Source organism: Pituophis catenifer, unplaced genomic scaffold (assembly GCF_029215685.1).
Source record: "Pituophis catenifer annectens isolate HBS135680 unplaced genomic scaffold, rPitCat1.0.hap2 SCAF_8, whole genome shotgun sequence".
Lineage (NCBI taxonomy): Eukaryota > Metazoa > Chordata > Lepidosauria > Squamata > Colubridae > Pituophis > Pituophis catenifer.
Window position 1 is genome coordinate 9168605 of NW_027256888.1, and position 19851 is coordinate 9188455.

Consider the following 19851-nt stretch of genomic DNA (forward strand, 5'->3'; position numbering starts at 1 on the left):
GGAATTTTTGGATTTGGATTTGGCCTCAATGACACTATCTAACCATCTCCTACTCTGCCATCCTCTTCCCCCTCTGCCTTTTATATTTCCCAACATAAGAAACTTTCCTGATTAGTCCTCTCTTCTCATTGGATGACCAAAGTATTTGGGTTACAGCTTCAGTATCTGACCTCCCAAAGGACAGTCAGGGTTAATTTCCTTTTAGGATTGATACGGTTACCATAACTGCCCAGTAAAATTAAGGCGAGGTTAGGCCTGCCTGACGAGAGAAATTCTTGCAAGCTGCTTCACAAATACACAAGGCTTCCCATCCAGTAGCCTGGAATGAGGAACATTAGCAGTTTATACTGTATTTTATTACTTTAATGACTTTTTTTTTCATGTAGCCAACAGCTTCCCAACAGACCACATTATTATTATTATTTTTAAAATCCACCTCCTGGAAAAAAAAAAAAAAACCCTCTTGTTTAAGAAAAATAACTTGGAGTTTGTGGCCTTTGATGTTGCTATCACGATCTTTTAAAGCATAGGCAAAAATAACAACTCTTTTTTTTAAAAAAATTCAACTCATGAATATCTGGCCTCGCTGTGTCTAGCAGAAAGGCTGTTAGAATTACAGGGAAAGCTATTGAAGGTGCAACTCTTAAAAACAGAAGTTACAGCCCTAAGAATTTAATTTAATTTAATTTAATTAATTCAATTTATGAATTAATGGGAGACAGGGGAATGTGGCACTCTAGAATTCGAGGGGTTACCCTCCTTTTCACACCATTTGAAGCTGATTTCAAGATCCAGGAGCAGGAAGTTCCATCCTCCCTCTGGATGATTTGAAACCATGCCATTATCCTGCAGCATATCTCAACAGGTTCCAGAAGCAAATCCTCCTAAAGCCGGCAGATTGAGGTGTCCCAATCGTGGCCTTTTAAAGAGCAAATGGAACACTGAGGACCTCTCAATGAAGTTTCATCGCCAAAACCGGTGAATGGTAACCCTACATCCTGAGGTGATGAACAATGGCCGCCGAATCCCACCATCTTCCATTTTCCCCATTTTGTTCCGGAATAATTTTCAAGCGTGTAGCTTTACCTCTTCCTTGGCGATGGCTAGCTGCATTTCTGCATTTTGTCTCTTAATGTTGTAGTACTGGACTTCCACTTCGTGCGTGAGCTGGAGCCATTTCTGCAACGCATCTGGAACAGACCAATTGCTTCGCAATTCGAACTCCTTCTCTGCCTTTTTTAAGGCCATGCGGACCTGGGGGGGGGGGATGAAGAGAAGGTGCTAGATTAGATAAAGATGCTGGCCCATTAACCATTTTGCCTGAGACAACATCTGACAGAACCGATTGAACATTTATGACTAGGATAACAGGGTAATTTATTAACGAATCTGAAAGAAAGCTCTTCAGTTAACCAAATAGAACATGAATCTAGATCTTGTTCTATTTTGCTGCATAGGTAGCCTGTAAACATTCCATGTTTTCTATTTCCATAGATAAAATTGCCTGGTTTTTACCCACATTTCACTTTCTGAAATGAATTTCTGTGACTGACCTCAATTTGCCTCACTGATTTACAGTTGCATTTCTTCCTGACTTTACTGTTTATTTATCTAGAACAGACTAATGGAGAGTCTAAAGATTGGATCGAGTTCCAGATTGGACGCTTCTGTTCTACCCTTCAAAAGCCACAGTAGAGCAATCCTTTATCATAGAAATGTACAGAGATAATTGCTGCCCCGAAAGGAGCTTTTTCAGGAGACAATTGGACTTTCTGGTTTTTTTCTTTAAAGATGTTCCTTTTCTCATCTAAGAAGCTTCTTCAGCTCTGACTGGATGGTGGAGGATGGAAGGATTTATATTCCTTGCAGACGGCTGGTCATTTGCATCCTTTTAGAGAGTCGTTGAGGCCACTTGGGGCTTTGTCCACGCCCATTTGTACTACTCAGGTGACCCTGAGGACACAGACAAATCCCCACGTGGCCACAATGACGTTCTAAAACAGGGGTATCAAACTCAAGGCCTGCGGTGTGCTTAGATCTTAGCCCCGTGGGGTTGCCCTGGAAACAGTGAAGGACCGGCCCATAGTGCCTCTGCCAGCAAAAATGGAGCTTGGGAGGGTCGCACGGGTTGCCGGAAGCCATCGCAGCTGAAAACAGAGCTCGCGACGGCCGCCCACAGCCCTCCTGAGCTCCATTTTTGCTGGCAGAGGGTTGCAGAAGGCCGTCACAGCCGGAAACGGAACTCGAGAGCCCATTTTCGCTGGCAGAGCGCTCAGGCCACCACAGGGGGCCGCCGACACGAGTGATGTTAAGCTGGCCATGCCCCACCCTTTGAGATCAAACACAACCCTGATGCGGCCCTCAATGAAATTGAGTTTGATACTCTGCTCTAAAAGAATGCAAATGTTCAGCTGCCTGCAAGGAGTATAAATCCTTCCACTCCCCACCATTCAGAGCTGAAGAAGCTTCTTGGATGAGAAGCGAAATGTCTTCAAAAGAAAAAAAACAAGAAAGTGCAGTTGCCTCTTGGGAAAAAAAGCACCTCTGGGACAACCATGACCTGGATGACTGAGAATCTTCATAGACAAGAGATAATGGTCGCTAGATGTAGAGTTCAAAGTTTTTTTACAAGAATTTCTGCAAGCCTCCCGGAACCCAGATGGAAACAGAAATTTAGCAGGTAACTTGAAAAAATACCTGCACCAGCTCCTCTTCTGCATATTTAAGTCTGCTGAGTTCACATTCAGCTCCTTCCCTCAACTCTTTGAGCCGGCAGGCTTCTCGTTTGGCATCGCTGATTTCATCCATCATCTTGCGTTCTAAATTCTGCTTTTCTACGGCAACGGTTCGATTCTCCTCCTGTGCTTTTTCAAGCCTTTGGGGGGTTGGTAAACATTTTTAGCAAAAAGAATAACCACATTTATCTCATTATGTGCATGGTTCAATTAACTGGGCAAACACTTTAACGTGATTCTAAGCATTGCATCAAAGTGGAGGCAGAAGAGTAAATGATTGCCGATCTTTTGACAAATCGGTCGGGTTTTATTCTGAAATTATGCTAAATCAGACCGGGAGCATTTTGGCTTAATCAGACATGTCAATATTCCTCTTAATACAAGCTTAACTTAGGTTAACGAACTTAACTAAGCTTAACATAGGGAGAATGTAAAAGTAAAGGGCAGCTGGAAGCCACTGTTTTCTCAGCTTTGGGGCCTGTCACATTTGGTATTAACAATTTTTGTAAAGTTTTTGAACACCCTAACAGAGTATATAATCCCAGCGTTTTCAAATACCTTTCTTGCAATTCACAAAGACTCTGTTCGGCGGTCTGGAGGCTTTCCAGGTCTTTCATCATTTTGGTAACGTGCTCTTTCGAAGTCTTGTTCTGCGTATAGGCAAACCAGCAACCTCCGATACCAATCATTATGGAGATGGTGAGTACAAAATCTTTCATCCAATTGTGGGGCGGGCCTAGAAAAGGCAGCAAGGTCAGTTTGGGAAAACGCATTTCGGCATTATTCGGATAACGAAAAGAGAGGCACTGCTTATCCTTCTCGGATGTAGACTTGAGAAAGGTTTTGAAAATTCTCTTTTACTGAAAATACGTATTAGTCAGACACGTCTTGTGGTAGAGTTTACGACTTTGGCTTGTTTCTACTTTACTGTTGTGGCTTGTCGGTCGCCGGCCCCTCCAGAAGCCGAATCAGAGGAGGAGGAGGCGGGGTCAGCATCAAGGCAACCTGAGAGCTCTGAGGGGGAAGAGGGAATGGATCTGGCAGAGAGAGAGAGAGAGGCGGAGCCTGGGCCGTCCGTCAGCCCTCAGATGGAGAGTCAACAGCCGTCAGGTCTGGAGGTGGCCAATGAGGAAGAGGAGGAACAGCTGGGTCCAGTGCCTGACACAGGGATGCACAGAAGGCAGAGGAGAGGAGAGCAGTGGAAATTTATGGGCCGGTCCTTAGGAAGGAAGAGCCACCGCTGCTAGCGAAGCCCCATCCTAGCTCTGGGGATAAAAGGCAGGGGGCGGAGATGAATAGATGTGGCAGACAACTATTCATCTCCCTGCCGGTGCGCTACTGTATTTCCAAATCTGGAAATTATTCTTCTTGGAATCTGCAGCGCCTCCTGACTGTGTATCTTTGCTGCTGGAAGAAAGTAAGCAAGCACACTGACTTCTTTGCAAGTGGGGGAAGAGTGAGTGAGTGAGTCTTGGTGTGTTGGGCCATTTCAAGGGGAAAGGGAGCGAGTATCGCTTTCCACAGGACTTAGAGACTTCGTAGCCTGCTGTGAGAGAGCGTGGCTGCTGGCACTCCTAATAAAGGGAATGTTTCGTTAACTACAAAGGGCTTGTCGTGTTTGGGAGCCGAGTCAGAACATTTACTAACTAACCACAGTAAAAAAAATAATAATAACCAAAGTTTAGGTTTTGATGATAGGCTATAGTTAATTCATCTAAAGGTGAAGCCAAAGTGCACCAACCTCATTGTGGTTAACAGTGGTTAATAGGAGAAAGAATTAAGGAAGCCACAAATTACTTAACATTGTTACATACTGTGTCTAAACCCAGTTATTATTCTTTTCCCGCCATTCTAAAAAGCATCCCTCTTGAAAATTTATTCCCCATACAGGTTCCCTACAGTAAAAGCAAGGCAGGTGGGCCATGGCTTCAGAGTGACTTCCAAAGAGTATCGTTGAAGAATCTGTATCTTTTTCCAGGACTGTAATATTATGGAAATATAGAAAAGGATGCAGCTGCTTTAATGAACTGCCAGCAGCTGCAGCATTCATTCTCTTCTGCATTCTGAAGGATTATTTTGGATTCACGTCGGAAGCACTAACCAAGCCGTAATACGAATTTCATCTTCTTCTTTTTTTTAAAGAAGATTATTAGTCCTCAACCTACGACCACAGTCGAGCCCAAAGTTTAGGATGCCGAGTGAGACATTTGTTAAGTGAGTTTGGCCCCATTTTACGACCTTCCTGGCCACTGTTGTTAAGTGAATCACTGCAGTTGTTTAAGTTAGTAACACGGTTGTTAAGCGAATCTGGTTTCCCCCTTGACTTCGCTCGTCAGAAGGTCGCAAAAGGGAATCACGTGACCCCCAGGACACTGCAACCGTCATAAATTGATGGTTGATTCAGCCTTCCATCCTTCCAAGGTAGGTAAAATGAGGACCCGGATTGTGGGGGCAATAAGATGACTTTATATAAAATAGAACACCACTGAGGGGGGGGAGGGGCAAAAGCCCTATTAAGCAGGTATGTACAAAAGTATGAAGGCTATTGCTTAAAAGCATTGTAAGCCGCCCTGAGTCTCCGGAGAAGGGCGGCATATAAATCAAACTAATAAATAAAATAATAATAAATAAATAAATATGAGTCAGTTGCTTAGCTTCCGAATTTTGATCACGTCACCACGGGGATGCTGCAACGGTCATAAATGTGAAAAAGGGTCCATAAGTCACTTTTTTTCCAGTGCCGTTGTAACTTCAAACTGTCACTGAATGAGCTGCTGTAACCTGTACTCAAAAGCTGGCAGCATGAGGGCAAACCTTTGAAAACACATCGCCTTCCACTAATCATCATTTAGCTTGACAGGTTGGGAATGAAAACTATCTTACTCGAATTCATGGTTTCTTTCACAGGATCTAACCTAGTCCATTTTTTTTTTTAACTTAAAAGCCTGTTTCCAAAGAACTACCGTATTTTTCGGAATATAAGATGCACCTTTTTCCCCCCTAAAAGAGGCTGAAAATTTGGGTGCGTCTTAAACTCCGAATGTAGCTTTTTTTCAGCCTTAACGAGGTGCTACCGAGACGCTAGCGAGTGAAGCGATTTTCCCACCTTTGCCTGCTCTCTCGACTCTCCGCTGTGCTTTAACAAGACACTAGCGAGTGAAGCGATCTCCATACTTTGCTCCAACTCTCAGCTGTTCTTTAGAAGCTTTTTTTCAGCCCTAACTAGGCGCTAGCCGAGTGAAGCGATCTCCCCGTGCTTTGCCTGCTTTTCTCATTGCTGCTTCCTCTCAGCTGTGCCTTAGAAGCTATTTTTTATTACCAAGCAGGGGATAAAAAACCAGCAAAATAATGTGCTGAAGCTGACCAGGCTAAGGACGCTAGCCAGATGAATTCCTGGTAGGCAGATTCCCCCCCCCCCCCAATTTTCCTCCCAAAAAACTAAGCTGCGTCTTATACTCCGGTGCGTCTTATACTCCGAAAAATACGGTAAGTTCATTGACTAGCTTGAGGGTGGCATTCTGTAAGCTATCATCTGCCCCCACGCTCCTGAAATTGAAAGAATCCCATAATAATCTCGCAGGGTGCTTATTTGACTTGTTTAAAGAACAAGATTCCCAGTTGGGCAGGTGCGAGTCCAAAATAGCCTCGCAAAACAAATCTAAAAAAAATTAAAATAATAATAAACACAGAAAAATAGTTTACTAGCATGAGATACATATCCACGTCTATTTCAATCATTTGTGACTTGACAAAATGAAAAGAAACAAAATGTAAAACTTCTCATGCTCGGCCCTGGGAAGCAATTAATAATCACCCCAGGAGATTTCTCAAATGCCTGACCTAAATTATATTTGAATAGCAGAGTCTTAGGTTGCTATATGTGAATGCAACAGGCTTTTCAAACTAAGGCAAAGGCGAGAAGGAGAACACCACAAATGGGTAAAGTGACTTGACAGATTTTCAATCTTTTAATTTTCCTAACATGTATAACTGGATCTGGATTATTCTCCTATGAATGGGCTTTATACAGTCGTGGCCAAAATTGTGGAAACCTTTTGGGAAAAGTGTATTTTCTAAAATTAGCTAATAACACTTTTTTTTTTCTTTTTTTGGAGCAGTACCATAAAATTATATATCAATGGGAAGACAATTTAACCAAGAATGTAATGCAATAACTTTTATGAAGGATTTGCTATTAGAATAGCAGTTACAGTATAGAGAAGAAAAGTGAAACACGTAGAAAAAACGAGATATACAAAAATGATCATCATGTCGGTTAATACTTAGTTGGGTAACCTTTAGCATGAATGACGGCCTTACAACGTCTTCCCATGGAGTGAACCAAGTTTTTTAGTTCTGCAGCTGTTATGATGTGAAACCAAGATTGAAGGATTGCTTCTATTAACTGGGTTTTATTGCTGGGTTGCTTCTGACTAACAAGTTTCTTTGGTCGGCTCCATAGATTTTCAATTGGATTAAGGTCTGGGCTATTCCCAGGCCATTCCAGCAGTGGAATAGGATTATCTTGAAACTCCAAAAAAAAAAGTGGTGTTATTAGCCATCAAACCTCAAAAATACACTTTTCCCAAAAGGTTTCCACAATTTTGGCCACTACTGTATAGCACAGGGGTCTGCAACCTTAAACACTCAAAGAGCCATTTGGACCCGTTTCCCACAGAAAAGAAAACACCGGGAGCCACAAAACCCTTCCTGTGCCTGCCTATTTCTTGAGCGGCCACAAAACTAGCCTATGTAATTGAATTAAACATTCTGTTTTCTTCTGAAACTTTTTTCTTCTCTTGGATTTATCCATGGTTGGCCTACCTGGGGTTGAAAAGCTCAATAAATCATGTGCTGACGGGTGTCGCACATTGGTGGTTGTGACACATATTTTGAATGACAAGGAGCTGAAGCAGAGGGGTGAAAGAGCCACATGCGGCTCCAGAGCTGCAGGTTGCTGACCCCTGGTATAGCACATATGCAGGAAGAAAGCTCAAGGGTAGGAAGTTGCATTGCTACAACAAGTAGTAATTTCTACTCTGGTTCAAGAGAGTAGTTGGGCACCTGATGTAAATGTTCGCATCTTCCCTTCTGCTTTTTATTTCGTCCTCCTCAGTGACAGAAATATGTCAAAATGGACGGAAATTCATTCACGAAGTCATTATGTAATAGCACTCTTGTAAACACCACTAGGTTATACGCTGAAGCATCCGTGTGGGAGAAATATTAAAAAGCGTAACTCTGCTAGTCGTTACAAACAACGCAAGCTTTTTACGGAACATAGTGAAGATGTACTAACGTGTAAGGGGTCCAAATAAAACAACATCCAAGGCCTTCAGGTGAAGTTTCTGCCTGTGGCTCCGGTCAATAATTTTCAACTGAGACATCATAAATGCAGGTTCATTAACTGCTATCCTGTGCACAATAAAATGGAGATTTTAAGAATGCTGTCCTGAAAAGAACTGTTAAGGGCGTAACCAAAATGCATACTGTGCCGGGTTCAAAAATCAACAATCACGGAGGCACTGTGGTTTTCTATTTACCCGTTTCATGGATTACAGATACAGAAATAATAAAAAATATGTCTGTAATATACTAAAGTAAATAGAGGTAGTCCTCGACACAGTCGAGCCGAATATTTCTGTTGTTACGTGAGACATTTGTTCAGTGAGTTTAGCCCCATTTTACGAATTTTCTTGCCACAGTTGTTAAGGGAATCACTGCAGTTGTTAAGTTAGTAACCTGGTTGTTAAGTGAATCTGGTTTCCCCATTGACTTTGCTTGTCAGAAGGTCCCAAAACGGGATCACATGACCCCGGGACATTGCAACGGTCATAAATATGGGTCAGTTGCCAAGAGTCTGAATTTTGATCATGTGATCATGGAGAGGCTGCAAAGGCCATAACTGTGAAAAATGGTCATAAGTCACATTTGTCAGTGTCACTATAACTTTGAATGGTCACTAAACGGACTTTTGTTAGTCTACCTCAGGGGTGGGCAAATATGGCCCCTTTATGACCTGTGGACTTCAACTCCCAGAATTCCTGAGCCAGCTTGGCTGCCTCAGGAATTCTGGGAGTTGAAGTCCACAGGTTGTAAAAGGGCCACAGTTGCCCACACCTGGTCTACCTGTCTACAAAAATGTCCATCTGTGAGATTTGTGCAAGTGGTTAAAGATCATCCTATCTAAGGGATGAATCCATTCTTCCTTAATAATGTTATATCCTTCTCCTTCTCCCCCTCCTCTTCCACCTCCATCACCTCCTCCTCATCTTCATCCACGTCTACATCATCATCAGTATTGTGGTAAGAGCAAAGACTTCGTGTCCAGAAAGCTAAATTTGTTTTGTGTGTGTGTCCACGAGTGCAAGGCTTAATGCTATAATTTTGTCTCTTAAATCCCTCATATTTGAAATAGTTTACAAGTTTTCTACTAAAGAACAGTGATTGTGGTTGTTCAAGAGATGGATAGATTTGTACAATTTTAGGAAGCATTTAAAAATAATGGACATAAATGCCATATAATCACATATAATCATTGCAGATATAATTGTGCCGTGTAAATGTAATCCTGCACTAAAGAAAAGAATCCGTAAACAATACCTTAATATAAATATCTAAATTACTTTGGCATCGATAAATTTCACTGTTCATGTTCGGTGCACGCTGGAAGCGTTTTCTATTCTATTCTATTCTATTCTATTCTATTCTATTCTATTCTATTCTATTTTATATTCTTCCCTTCTAATTCTTCATTCTTCTATTCTATTCTATTCTATTCTATTCTATTCTATTCTTCTCTTCTAATTCTTCATTCTTCTATTCTATTCTATTCTATTCTATTCTATTCTATTCTATTCTATTCTATAGTCTTCCCTTCTAATTCTTCATTCTTCATTCTTCTATTCTATTCTTCATTCTTCTCTTCTAATTCTTCATTCTTCTATTCTATTTCTATTCTACTCTATTCTCTATTCTCTATTCTCTATTCTCTATTCTCTATTCTCTAATCCTTATTCTATTCTATTCTATTCTATTCTATTCTATTCTATTCTATTCTATTCTATTCTATTCTATTCTATATTCTTATTCTTCATTCTTCTATTCTATTCTACTCTACTCTACTCTATTCGCTTTCTTCTTTCCAAATAGTGATCAAAATGGACGATATCAAGGTACAACTTCTACTGAAATTAAGTAGATTGAAAAAAAATGACCTTGGCAATGTTGTTCCTTTGACATTATTTTCTCTGAAATTCTTCTCATACTGAGGAAGTTCGACAAATTCCACCAACCACTGAAGCGTCTCTTCTTGCGTCCAATTGTGAACTACAACAAATATAAACAAACGTTATTTTCCACAGGCCTGATTATCAAGAACTGAATCAACAGTCCAAATTAAAAAAAAAAATTAAAAAGTACTTTACTGGCAAGTCTGCCGTTCTCATCATGCGCTCATCAGAACGAAGATTATCCAAAGATTATAAGCAAGTAATTCTTCAAAATATTCCTTTATTAAAAAATTCCACAGCGTCTTTGAAACATAAAATCTTGTGACCGACAAAATGTACTCTAAGAGCTTTTGATCCCTGCCATCCTCTTCTGCAGAACTTGGCTTCGGAATTGATTTGGGATCTTTTCCCACAGACAATGGAGTCCATGTGTTTGCTTCAGAATCCCATACAAGTTGCATAATTCTGGCGTGTGTGCGACACCAAAGGAAGACAATGAGAACGGCGGGTAAGAAAGCCAAAAAACGCAAGCGGTATATAAATATCGAAGCACAAAAACGTCTGGCATTTAATGAATTATGTGGGTAATCGCTGTGGTGAAATCTTCCCTGGTTTGCCACCAGTTCGCTGCCCACGCATGTGCAGCACACGCAAAGTGCGCGCATACACAGTATGTGCCAACAGTGCGCAGCAAATGTGCGCTTCACGAGGAAAAAGGCAGCTTGGGAAGGTAAGGAGAACAGCGAGGGGGGAGCTGTGTGTTCTGCCCCAGCTACGGACCCCAAAGAACGCAGCACCCACAAAGTCTGTACAAAACCTTAGTTTACTAAAATAAAATCAGGTTTTTTTTTTCAAACAAAGGCTGTTAATTAACTTTCTTAACAGTCTACAAGAATCCAAAGAATAAATAATCGTAATCTTACTATGGTTGGCAGAAAGCCCAGAAGCAATTTGCAGAGAACTAAGATCAAGACGCGAAGGAGAGTGAACGAAGTTGTTCCCTGCAAATTGCTTCAGCCGGCGTTCCTCCTTAAATAGGCTAAGGGAGTGGCCAATTAGCCCCAAGCCTTACTCTCGAGGAGACCTCCTCCTGAGGAGCCACTCCTGCCTTTTGGCAGCTCTGCGTGCCCGTGCATCGAGAAGAGGCTCCTCCTCTTTGTCCTCTTCACTTAAGGGAGCTTCTGGAGGTTCTGAAGGCCCTGGATGAATCCCCGCCTCTGGCACCACATCTTCTCCAGCCTCCTCATTGTCATACTCGAGTGTCAGCTGCAAAAGCTGCTGGTGCAGCACCACACCAGCCTCCTCGCTGTCCGAATCAGCCACCAGCTGCACAGGCTGCGTATGGGCCACAACACTGTGCCGCGCGATTTAGGTTCACTAGAAAGCACAATTTCCTGCTTTCTAGCGATTTTAAATCGCGCAGCACAGCTGATCATCAGAAATACCAGTTTGGATCAAACCCGTAGCTTTTTATTACTACCTGTTCACCTGAACCGGTGCGAACCGGTAGGATTTCACTGCTGGTTAATCCTCGACCTACGACTACCATTGATCCCAAAATTGCCATTTCTAAGGAAGGAAGACTGTTACTAAGTGAGTTTTGCCCCATTCTATCATCTTTCTAGTCACAGTTGCTAAGTGAATCACTGCAGGTGTTCAGTTAGCAATGTGGTTGTTAAGTGAATCTGTCTTCCCCATTGACTTTGCTTGGCAGAAGGTCGCAGAAGGGAGAATCACGTGATGCCAGGAGACTGCAACCGTCATAAATATGAGTCAGTTGACAAGGGTCCAAATTTTGATCAGGTCACCGCAGGGATGCTGTAACAGTCGTAAGTGTGAAAAATGGCCATAACCCAAATAATATTCTGCTACATCACCACTCATTCATATTGGGTTCTCCAGATGGGCTGATTACTTTTTCCTCTACAGGTAGTCCTCGACTTATGTCTGTCGCTAAGTGAGACATTTGCTAAGTGAGTTTGGCCTCATTTTACGACCTGTCTTGACACAGTTGTTAAGTCAGTCTCTGCAGTTGTGAAATTGGTAATATGGTTGTTAAGTGAATCTGGCTTCCCCCCATGACTTTGCTTGTTCGGAAGGTCATAAAAGAGGATCGGATGACCTCGGGACACTGTGACCGTCATAAGTATGAGGGGAGAGGGAGAAGGATGAAAGAGAAAGGAGAGGAGAGGGAGAAGGATGAGAGAGAAGGGAAGGGAAGGGACGGGAGGGGAGGAGAGGGGAGGGGAGAAGAGATGGGAGGGGAGGGGAGAAGAGAGGAGAGGGGAGGGGAGGGGAGAGAAGGGAAGGGAAGGGAGGGGGAGAGAAGAGAGGGGAGGAGAGAGGGGAGGGGAGAGAAGGGGAGGAGAGGGAAGAGAAGAGAGGAGAGGGAGGGGGAGGGGAAGACGAGGAGAGAGAGGAGAGGGGAGAGGAGAGGCTATTTTTATTTCTTTACATCTCTAAAGATTACACTTATGTTAAGAAATATTTTTAACCGATGTACTTTTACTAATGTTTGCTCCTATGTTGTTTTTATTTCTGCTATCTGCTATTCATTTTCAACATTTTGTCGATGTACCAATTAAATCTGGAAGGCTCAATTCACCCTTAGGTCATCCCAAAACTCTTTAGGCCATGCCATTTGGAAGCTGGTTTGGCAAGCACCCCCCAAACTACAGTTTTCCAGAAGGTTCCATTTATGGTTCTTAACTCTGCACATACCTAGCTGCTATTACCAAGCTTTTCTTTTTTAAAAAATGGCTTTTATTGCAAAGCATGCTGAAATGCTTCAATATGAGGAACAGTACGTAAATAAATTAAGTACTTAAAAACATCAGAGGTATCACTTTGTGGATTTAGATATGTAAGGCTTCAGGAGGGGGAAAAAAGCATTATTTTAGGATGACAAATATGTAGCTGCTGATCCCAGCATCACAGGAGTTGAATATTTATAAATGAATTAACTCTACTTAATATAAATTAAGATGAAAGTGAAATCTCATTCTGGTACCTGACCAGTCAGCTAAACCTCAACTTATTTCTGTAGTCATAATTCTGAGGCAAGTAAGAGTTTTAAAAATCCTTCGGAGTTGAACTCAGTCACGAGAACATTTTAGTGAAGGCCATAAAAATTTTTACCATACGGCAGCACATTACTGAAACAGCGAGAGTTCTGTCCCCCATAAAATCGATTTCTTGTAGAATCTGGCTGATTAATCATGCTATTTTTACTAAGAGATTAATCCTGCCAGAGAACTCTCTCAAAAAGAGACATAGAAGTGTCACTCCAGTGAATTCCTTTAAAAAGCCTCAACTACGATACCTGCAATGATAAACGGATTGAGACAGTTCCAAGGAACATGCCTGATCATGATGAGGGATTGTTTGTGTGTACGGGCATGTAAAGTATGTGTTTCTAGACCTAACAGAAGAATGCACTCTTAATTCATCAGTATGTCTATGAGATGACAATGAAGCTCCTTATCGGTAGCCTATTTCACCGTATTGTCTCCTTGCAAATTCTACCGGACAATGGCAACTTCGGATCCCTAATCGAAATTAGTTGCTAAATTTGGTCGTGTTTTTTTAGACTATTCTCTTTCTGCTGTTGGAAGAAATGTCCATCTGGGTTCAATTCCAAGCCGGGATAAAGACACTGGAAACACGGAGGCTGATTGGAAAGATGGTTTAATGATGAAGCAGAACCACCAAGCACGTGTGATTCTGGGTAGCTGACCAGAGGTGGTATTTAGCCGGTTCGTACCAGTTCAGGTGAACCGGTAGCGAAGATCGCGGGTGAGACCGCCCGCCCACTTGCCCCGGCTCTATGACATCCTATTTAGGGACGTTTTTGAGGCCGGATGCAAGCAAAGCGCATGCACAGAAGGCATCCGTGAAGCGAGCATGTTTGGCGAACCAGTGGTAAGAATATTGGAAACCCACCGCTGTAGCTGACCACATAGAGTTGAGAGTGAGGGGTTTTTATACCTTCTCTTGGGCTTTGAACTAGAGCTCCCTGTTCCTGTGCAAGAACATGTATTCTATTCTATTGGCTGTTGTCAGACTCCCATGGTGCCATGTACAAATCCTAGGAGTTTGTCTGAGCTAAGTTTGGTTGAAGCCTGGAGGGTGATGCAATGTCCTTAGGAGATTGTGCAATGTGGTGCACAATTGTGTTGCTAGATCAGTGGTTCTCAACCTGTGGGTCGGGACCCCTTTGGGGGTCGAACGACCCTTTCACAGGGGTCGCCTAAGACCATTGGAAAACACATATTTTCAATGGTTTTAGGAATAATTTTATGGTTGGGGGTCACCACAACATGAGGAACTGTATTAAAGGGTCGCAGCATTAGGAAGGTTGAGACCCACTGTGCTAGATGGTAGAGGGTTAATCCTATTATGTCCTGGAGGGTCATGCCTTAATCCTATCATCCTGGAGCCAAAGGTCTTTTGTTTTGTAGATAGGCTGGCTCAATCTTTCTCAATGGGCACAAAAATCTGCTGTGGGGAGGGAGATTGAGTCTTGGTTTCTCCACTTCTCATCCAGGGAAATATAATATTCTGTCTTTTTCATATTTCTCAAAATATTTCATTCTTCTAGGAGAGGGATAGATGCCTTCCCACACTGCAAACCCATTTCCCTTTCTTATTTTTCCCTGCATCTGTCTGTGGAGATGCTCAGGTTGTCGCCAAGGTGCTTTTGTCAAATGGCAACTGGGTATTCTTTCTTTTTTTTTTTCCCTCGAAGATGTTTCGTTTCTCATCCAAGGAGCTTCTCTTCAGTTCAGAACTGAAGAAGCTTCTTGGATGAGAAGCGAAACGTCTTCGAGGAAAAACAAAAAAAGTCCAGTGGCTTCTTAAAAAAGCACATTTGGGTTCCCTTGCATCTCTAACTCTTGGGGGGGGGGAGGAATTTCCAACTTCTGAAGCAGGTATGGTGTGCGGGAAACTAAATGTGAGAGGAAAATTTCCCTCAGAACTCTTCATTGGATACCTTCTTTCTAAGTGCTTGTTTGCGCTGCTAAAATCTACAAAAAAAAAGGGAAGTTGACAACCAAAGAGAAATAAAAAATGAAGAGGATTCTGAAATTGCCATAATTAATAGCATTATTACTATTGATCTGCCCAGTGGGATCCCCAGCAGCTTCATTATTAACTTCAGTGCTAGAAAATGCACACTGCCACAACTCTTTTTTCCCCCCAAAGATTTCTTTTCTTCTATACTTTTGAAATTCTTTGGGTAAGGGTGGGTTACGAATGCAGCATGCAAATAGGCTGCTTCTAGGGAATAAAACCTAGAGTTCTTAATAAGTTCAACTTCAATTTATAAATCGGTCAAGAAATGGTAAAGTACTAATACCACTCTATGAAGCCTTAGTAAGACCACACCTAGAGTACCGCATCCAGTTTTGGTCACCACATTATAAAAAAGATGTTGAGACTCTAGAAAAAGTGAAGAAAAGAGCAACCAGGATGATTAGGGGACCAGAGGCTAAAACATACGATGAACGGTTGCAGGAATTGGGCGTGGCTAGTCTAGTGAAGAGAAGGACCAGGGGAGACATGATAGCAGTCTTCCAATATTTGAGGGGCTGCCACAGAGAAGAGGGGGGGTCAAGCTATTTTCCAAGGCACCTGAAGGCCGGACAAGGAATAATGGGTGGAAACTGAACAAGGAGAGAGTCAACCTGGAAATAAGGAGACATTTTCGGACAGTGAGAACAATCAACCCATGGAACAGAAGTTGCCTTCGGAAGTTGTGGGAGCTTCATCACTGGAGGCTTTCAAGAAGAGATTGGACTGCCATCTGTCAGAAATGGTGTAGGGTCTCCTGCTTGGGCGGGGGGTTGGACTAGATGACCTACAACTCAGGTCCCTTCCAACTCAGTTAATCTGTAAATATGTAAAGTCTTGTTGATTAAAAATAAAACTTTAAATGGCTGTCTTATCAAAGAAAAGGAGCTTACCATGCTGTTATCTTACTAGGGTTCGACTTGAGCATCATTTGGCTACACATTCCTTTTATGAACGTTCAAAGAACCAGATGTCATTAGCAAAATCTTTTGCATGAGCATTTTAAATCATATTTATAGACAATTGAGTATGTAGGAGCGAATAAAAAGTGTAGGGAGGAAACAAGCACATACTTTTAAACTTTAAAACATGGGTTCACCATGAAGTCAAACATTATAAACTAGGGAAGTATTTTTTTTTTCCACCACCCTATTTTGCACAGGCCCAAAACAAAATATGAACTTGTTTTGCAAAGGCTGGAACTGAATGTGTAGAAACTGTAACAGCACAATTATATTCCCAGAAAATAAATAACTGACATGCCTTTAACACTTTAGCAGGAGAAATTGTTTACAGAGCAAGTTTGCACGTTAATACCTAAAAGCAAACTGAGAGCTTAATTAAGTCCATCTGGCCTTAATGATAAATAATGATTTGGTAATTTTTATGAATTTCTGTACCAAAGATCCGTTTAGAGAATGAATGTAAATAAATACATAGTTTGCTTACAATCAGGCAGACATTTTTATACATGATATACGTGATTTGATTTGATAGACGTTAAGAGGACAGTATTAAAATGTGTACATTTATTCCACCCACATGTAATAACAACAGGAATACTATAGTACCTACAAAAGCAGTATCTAATGGTCTGGAATAATCATAGTCACTAATATTAATTAGAGAAACCAAGCCATCTGAATACTTTTAAATATATCTTACCTTGGATCATTCTGCTACATGAGATAGTTTTGATATCCCAAAGCAGCCGCTTGCTTATATGAATTTAATTAATTTAATTTAATTATTTAATGTAATTTAATTTAATTAATATTTAATTTACTCAGTTTTTGCCACAGAGAAAAATTCGTAATTAATTATTCAACAATGAACATCAGGGGTGCTATTCAGCAGGTTCTGACAGGTTCTGGAGAACCGGTAGTGGAAATTTTGAGTAGTTCGGAGAACCGGCAAATACCACCTCTGGCTGGCCCCCGAGTGGGGAGGGAATGGGGATTTTGCAATATCCTTCCCCCAGGAGTGGGGAGGGAATGGGGATTTTGCAGTATCCTTCCCTTGGAGTGGGGTGGGAATGGAGATTTTGCAGTATCCTTCTCCTGCCACACCCACCAAGCCACACCCACCAAGCCACACCACAGGACGCCTACCAAGTCACGCCCACAGAACCGGTAGTAAAAAAAATTGAATTCCACCACTGATGAAGATGGTCCTATTTGTTAAGACTGCCAACACAATGGTCAAGTAACAGCTTTCTAGCAGAATAACAACGAGGTTGTGTTTTACAACAACCATCTATATATTGGGTGCCTGATTCTACTACCCAGGTTTATCCAACGTCTGCTCTTCCTTCAATTTTCATATTTATTTTCCTTTGGGAGACAAAAGGGGCAAATAGCTCTTTTAATTTGTTCTTCCCCAGGTTAAGATATTCTTTAATATCTTACATTTAAATGTACTTCTGTCATCCATCCTAGAGCAGAGATTTTCAGAGTCCCAACCAAGGCTCTGTCGTTATATCTCCGGTAACTTAAAATTCCAAAAATTCCAAGTTGACTCAACAATTCCTTGTTGACTCCAGAAGATTTGCGATTTAGTTCTATATTAACTCTGACCTGCATTTCCAAAATCGGATTTGATTTGACAGTATAGGTGGAGGAGGAGGGGCAGAATTTGGGGACGGAGTCAAAAGAGGGATCAACTTAGAATGCTTATGTAGCCACGAGTGATCGAAGTCCAACATCCCCCCCCTCTTTGAAAGCCTTTGGCTCTTATCTAACTCCTAGCATAGGCTAACCGTTAGTTGAGAAGATTCCTGCGCATAGGCTTTTAGCAATGAATCAGCTGAGTTGAATCTTCATTATGTGGATCTGATCTTTCACATCTGGCAGTAACCTCCTACTGGCCTCCAAATGCTTACAACACGTTTTGTAGTATATTCTGTCAAACCACTGAAATTATGACTTTAGCTCAAAAGTTCACCATTTCCCAAAGTGATCCAGGCCTAAAGCAGGAAGCATTTATTTTTTTTTTAAAAAAAAAGATTAATTTATGTTACATTATAAACTTTGGCTTTACACGTTTCAGCTTTTGTTTTTAAATTGTATTGCATTAAATTGCTTTTTATACTGTGTTTCTCTGAAAATAAGACTTCCCCAGATAATAAGCCCTCCCCAAAAAATAAGCCCTCCCTAAAAATATTTAACCATATGCGCAGCCAGTCCCCGCCATTTCCTCTGGTTAGGGTTAGGGAGACAGAGCTGGAAATCAGGTAAGACGGCAAGAGGATCCCCATCTTGCTCCATGCGCCCCAAAATAATAAGACCTCCCCCAAAATAAGGCCAAGCGCTTATTTTGGGGTTCAAAAAAATATAAGACACGGTCTTATTTTTGGGGAAACATGGTATTATTAAACCTAGAGGAGAAATGGACGGGGAAAGAAAATGCACAAAATGGATGCCTTACCCTCTGAAGTTTTCCAGCGTTTCCATAAATCCTCAATGGTGATGTGCTTGTCTTCCCTGTGCAAGTGGCTGTGCTTATTTGAGGCATCTTTATATTTCATATCTTCTCTGATAAACTAAAAGAAAAGAAAATTGTGGTGTCAAAGACATTATGTCAGGCAAGTTGTAACAACTCAAAACCAACAGGGCTCAAATTATTCACTTCCAGGTTCAGGCAGGCAAGGAATTTCCTTACATATCTAATCATTTTTCTTAATCACTCATTTAGATAGTCAGTTATTTAAAAAAATGGGAATAATGTTGTGACCCAGGCCCACTTAGCTAATATTAAATGCAAAACAGTTCCAAAAAACAAACAGATTTTATTAAAACAGCTGAGAATTAACTCATTCTCAGCGTATTCTATATTAAATGAAAGCAAAGTCCTCAAAACACCATTCTTCAGTTTATCTCTGACTTTGGGATAATTAGGCAAACTGCCAAAGGCAATTCTTGGCAACAGTTCAGGAACAGAAGACGCTGACAAGAAAGAAATACAATGAAACAAGAACCAATTCTCTCAACCGTTGTTTTCCAACAAAGAGGCCAAGAGCCATTGCTGGTCTTTTAAACCTTATGGGAGGGGCCAATTATCTCTTGGCCCTACTCCCGAGTCATCCTCTCTGTTTTATCTGCTCCTGCCTTCCGGCAGCTCTTCTCATACGTGCACTAGGAACAGGCTCCTCCTGTTCCTCTGCCTCTCTACTGTCAGCCTCTGGAGGCTCCAAAATCTGCACATCACTCCCCGATGGCCCTGGCCCCATCTCTGCCTCCGATGCAGATCCCTCATCTGGGCCTTCCCCAGCCTCCAGGACTGGTCCATGTTCTTCCTCAGCCTCATCGCTGTCTGACTCTGCTGCCAGCTCCGCAGGCTGCTGGCGGACCACAACAAATAATCCCCAAGCAGGGACGGACAATATCGCCACCTAATATCATTTATTTCTTTCAAATATGGCACAACTGGACAATATTTCTCTTGGTCCACAGGCTACAAATACATTACCAATAGTGAAGAGTGACAAAAATAAAAAATAAAGGAGAAAATAACTGGAATATTGGCTGAAGCAACTAAAGGTTGCCCTCAAGTTGCAACCGTTTGTTTAGTGACCGTTCAAAATTTCAACGGCACTGAAAAAAGTGACTTATGACCCTTTTTCACGCTTACAACCGTTCTAGCGTCCCATGGTCACATGATCAAAATTTGTATGCGTGGCAACTGATTCATATTTATGATGGTTGCTGTATTCTGGGATCACGTGATCCCTTTTTGTGACCTTCTGACAAGCAAAGTCACCGAGGAAGCTACTTCACTTAACAACCGTGTGATTAAATTTAAGAACTGCAGTG

At 41.7% G+C, this 19851-nt stretch overlaps 1 protein-coding gene across 1 annotated transcript in view; it reads right to left on the reverse strand.

Annotated features, from left to right (window-relative positions):
* The window catches only part of STIM2 (stromal interaction molecule 2), a 117998-nt gene that overhangs the window by 13219 nt on the left and 84928 nt on the right, over nt 1–19851 (reverse strand). Inside the window, 6 exon segments of the mRNA XM_070948339.1 lie at nt 1087–1254; nt 2698–2875; nt 3294–3471; nt 8035–8150; nt 9953–10064; nt 18467–18581. Coding sequence (XP_070804440.1) covers nt 1087–1254; nt 2698–2875; nt 3294–3471; nt 8035–8150; nt 9953–10064; nt 18467–18581 — 867 coding nt within the window.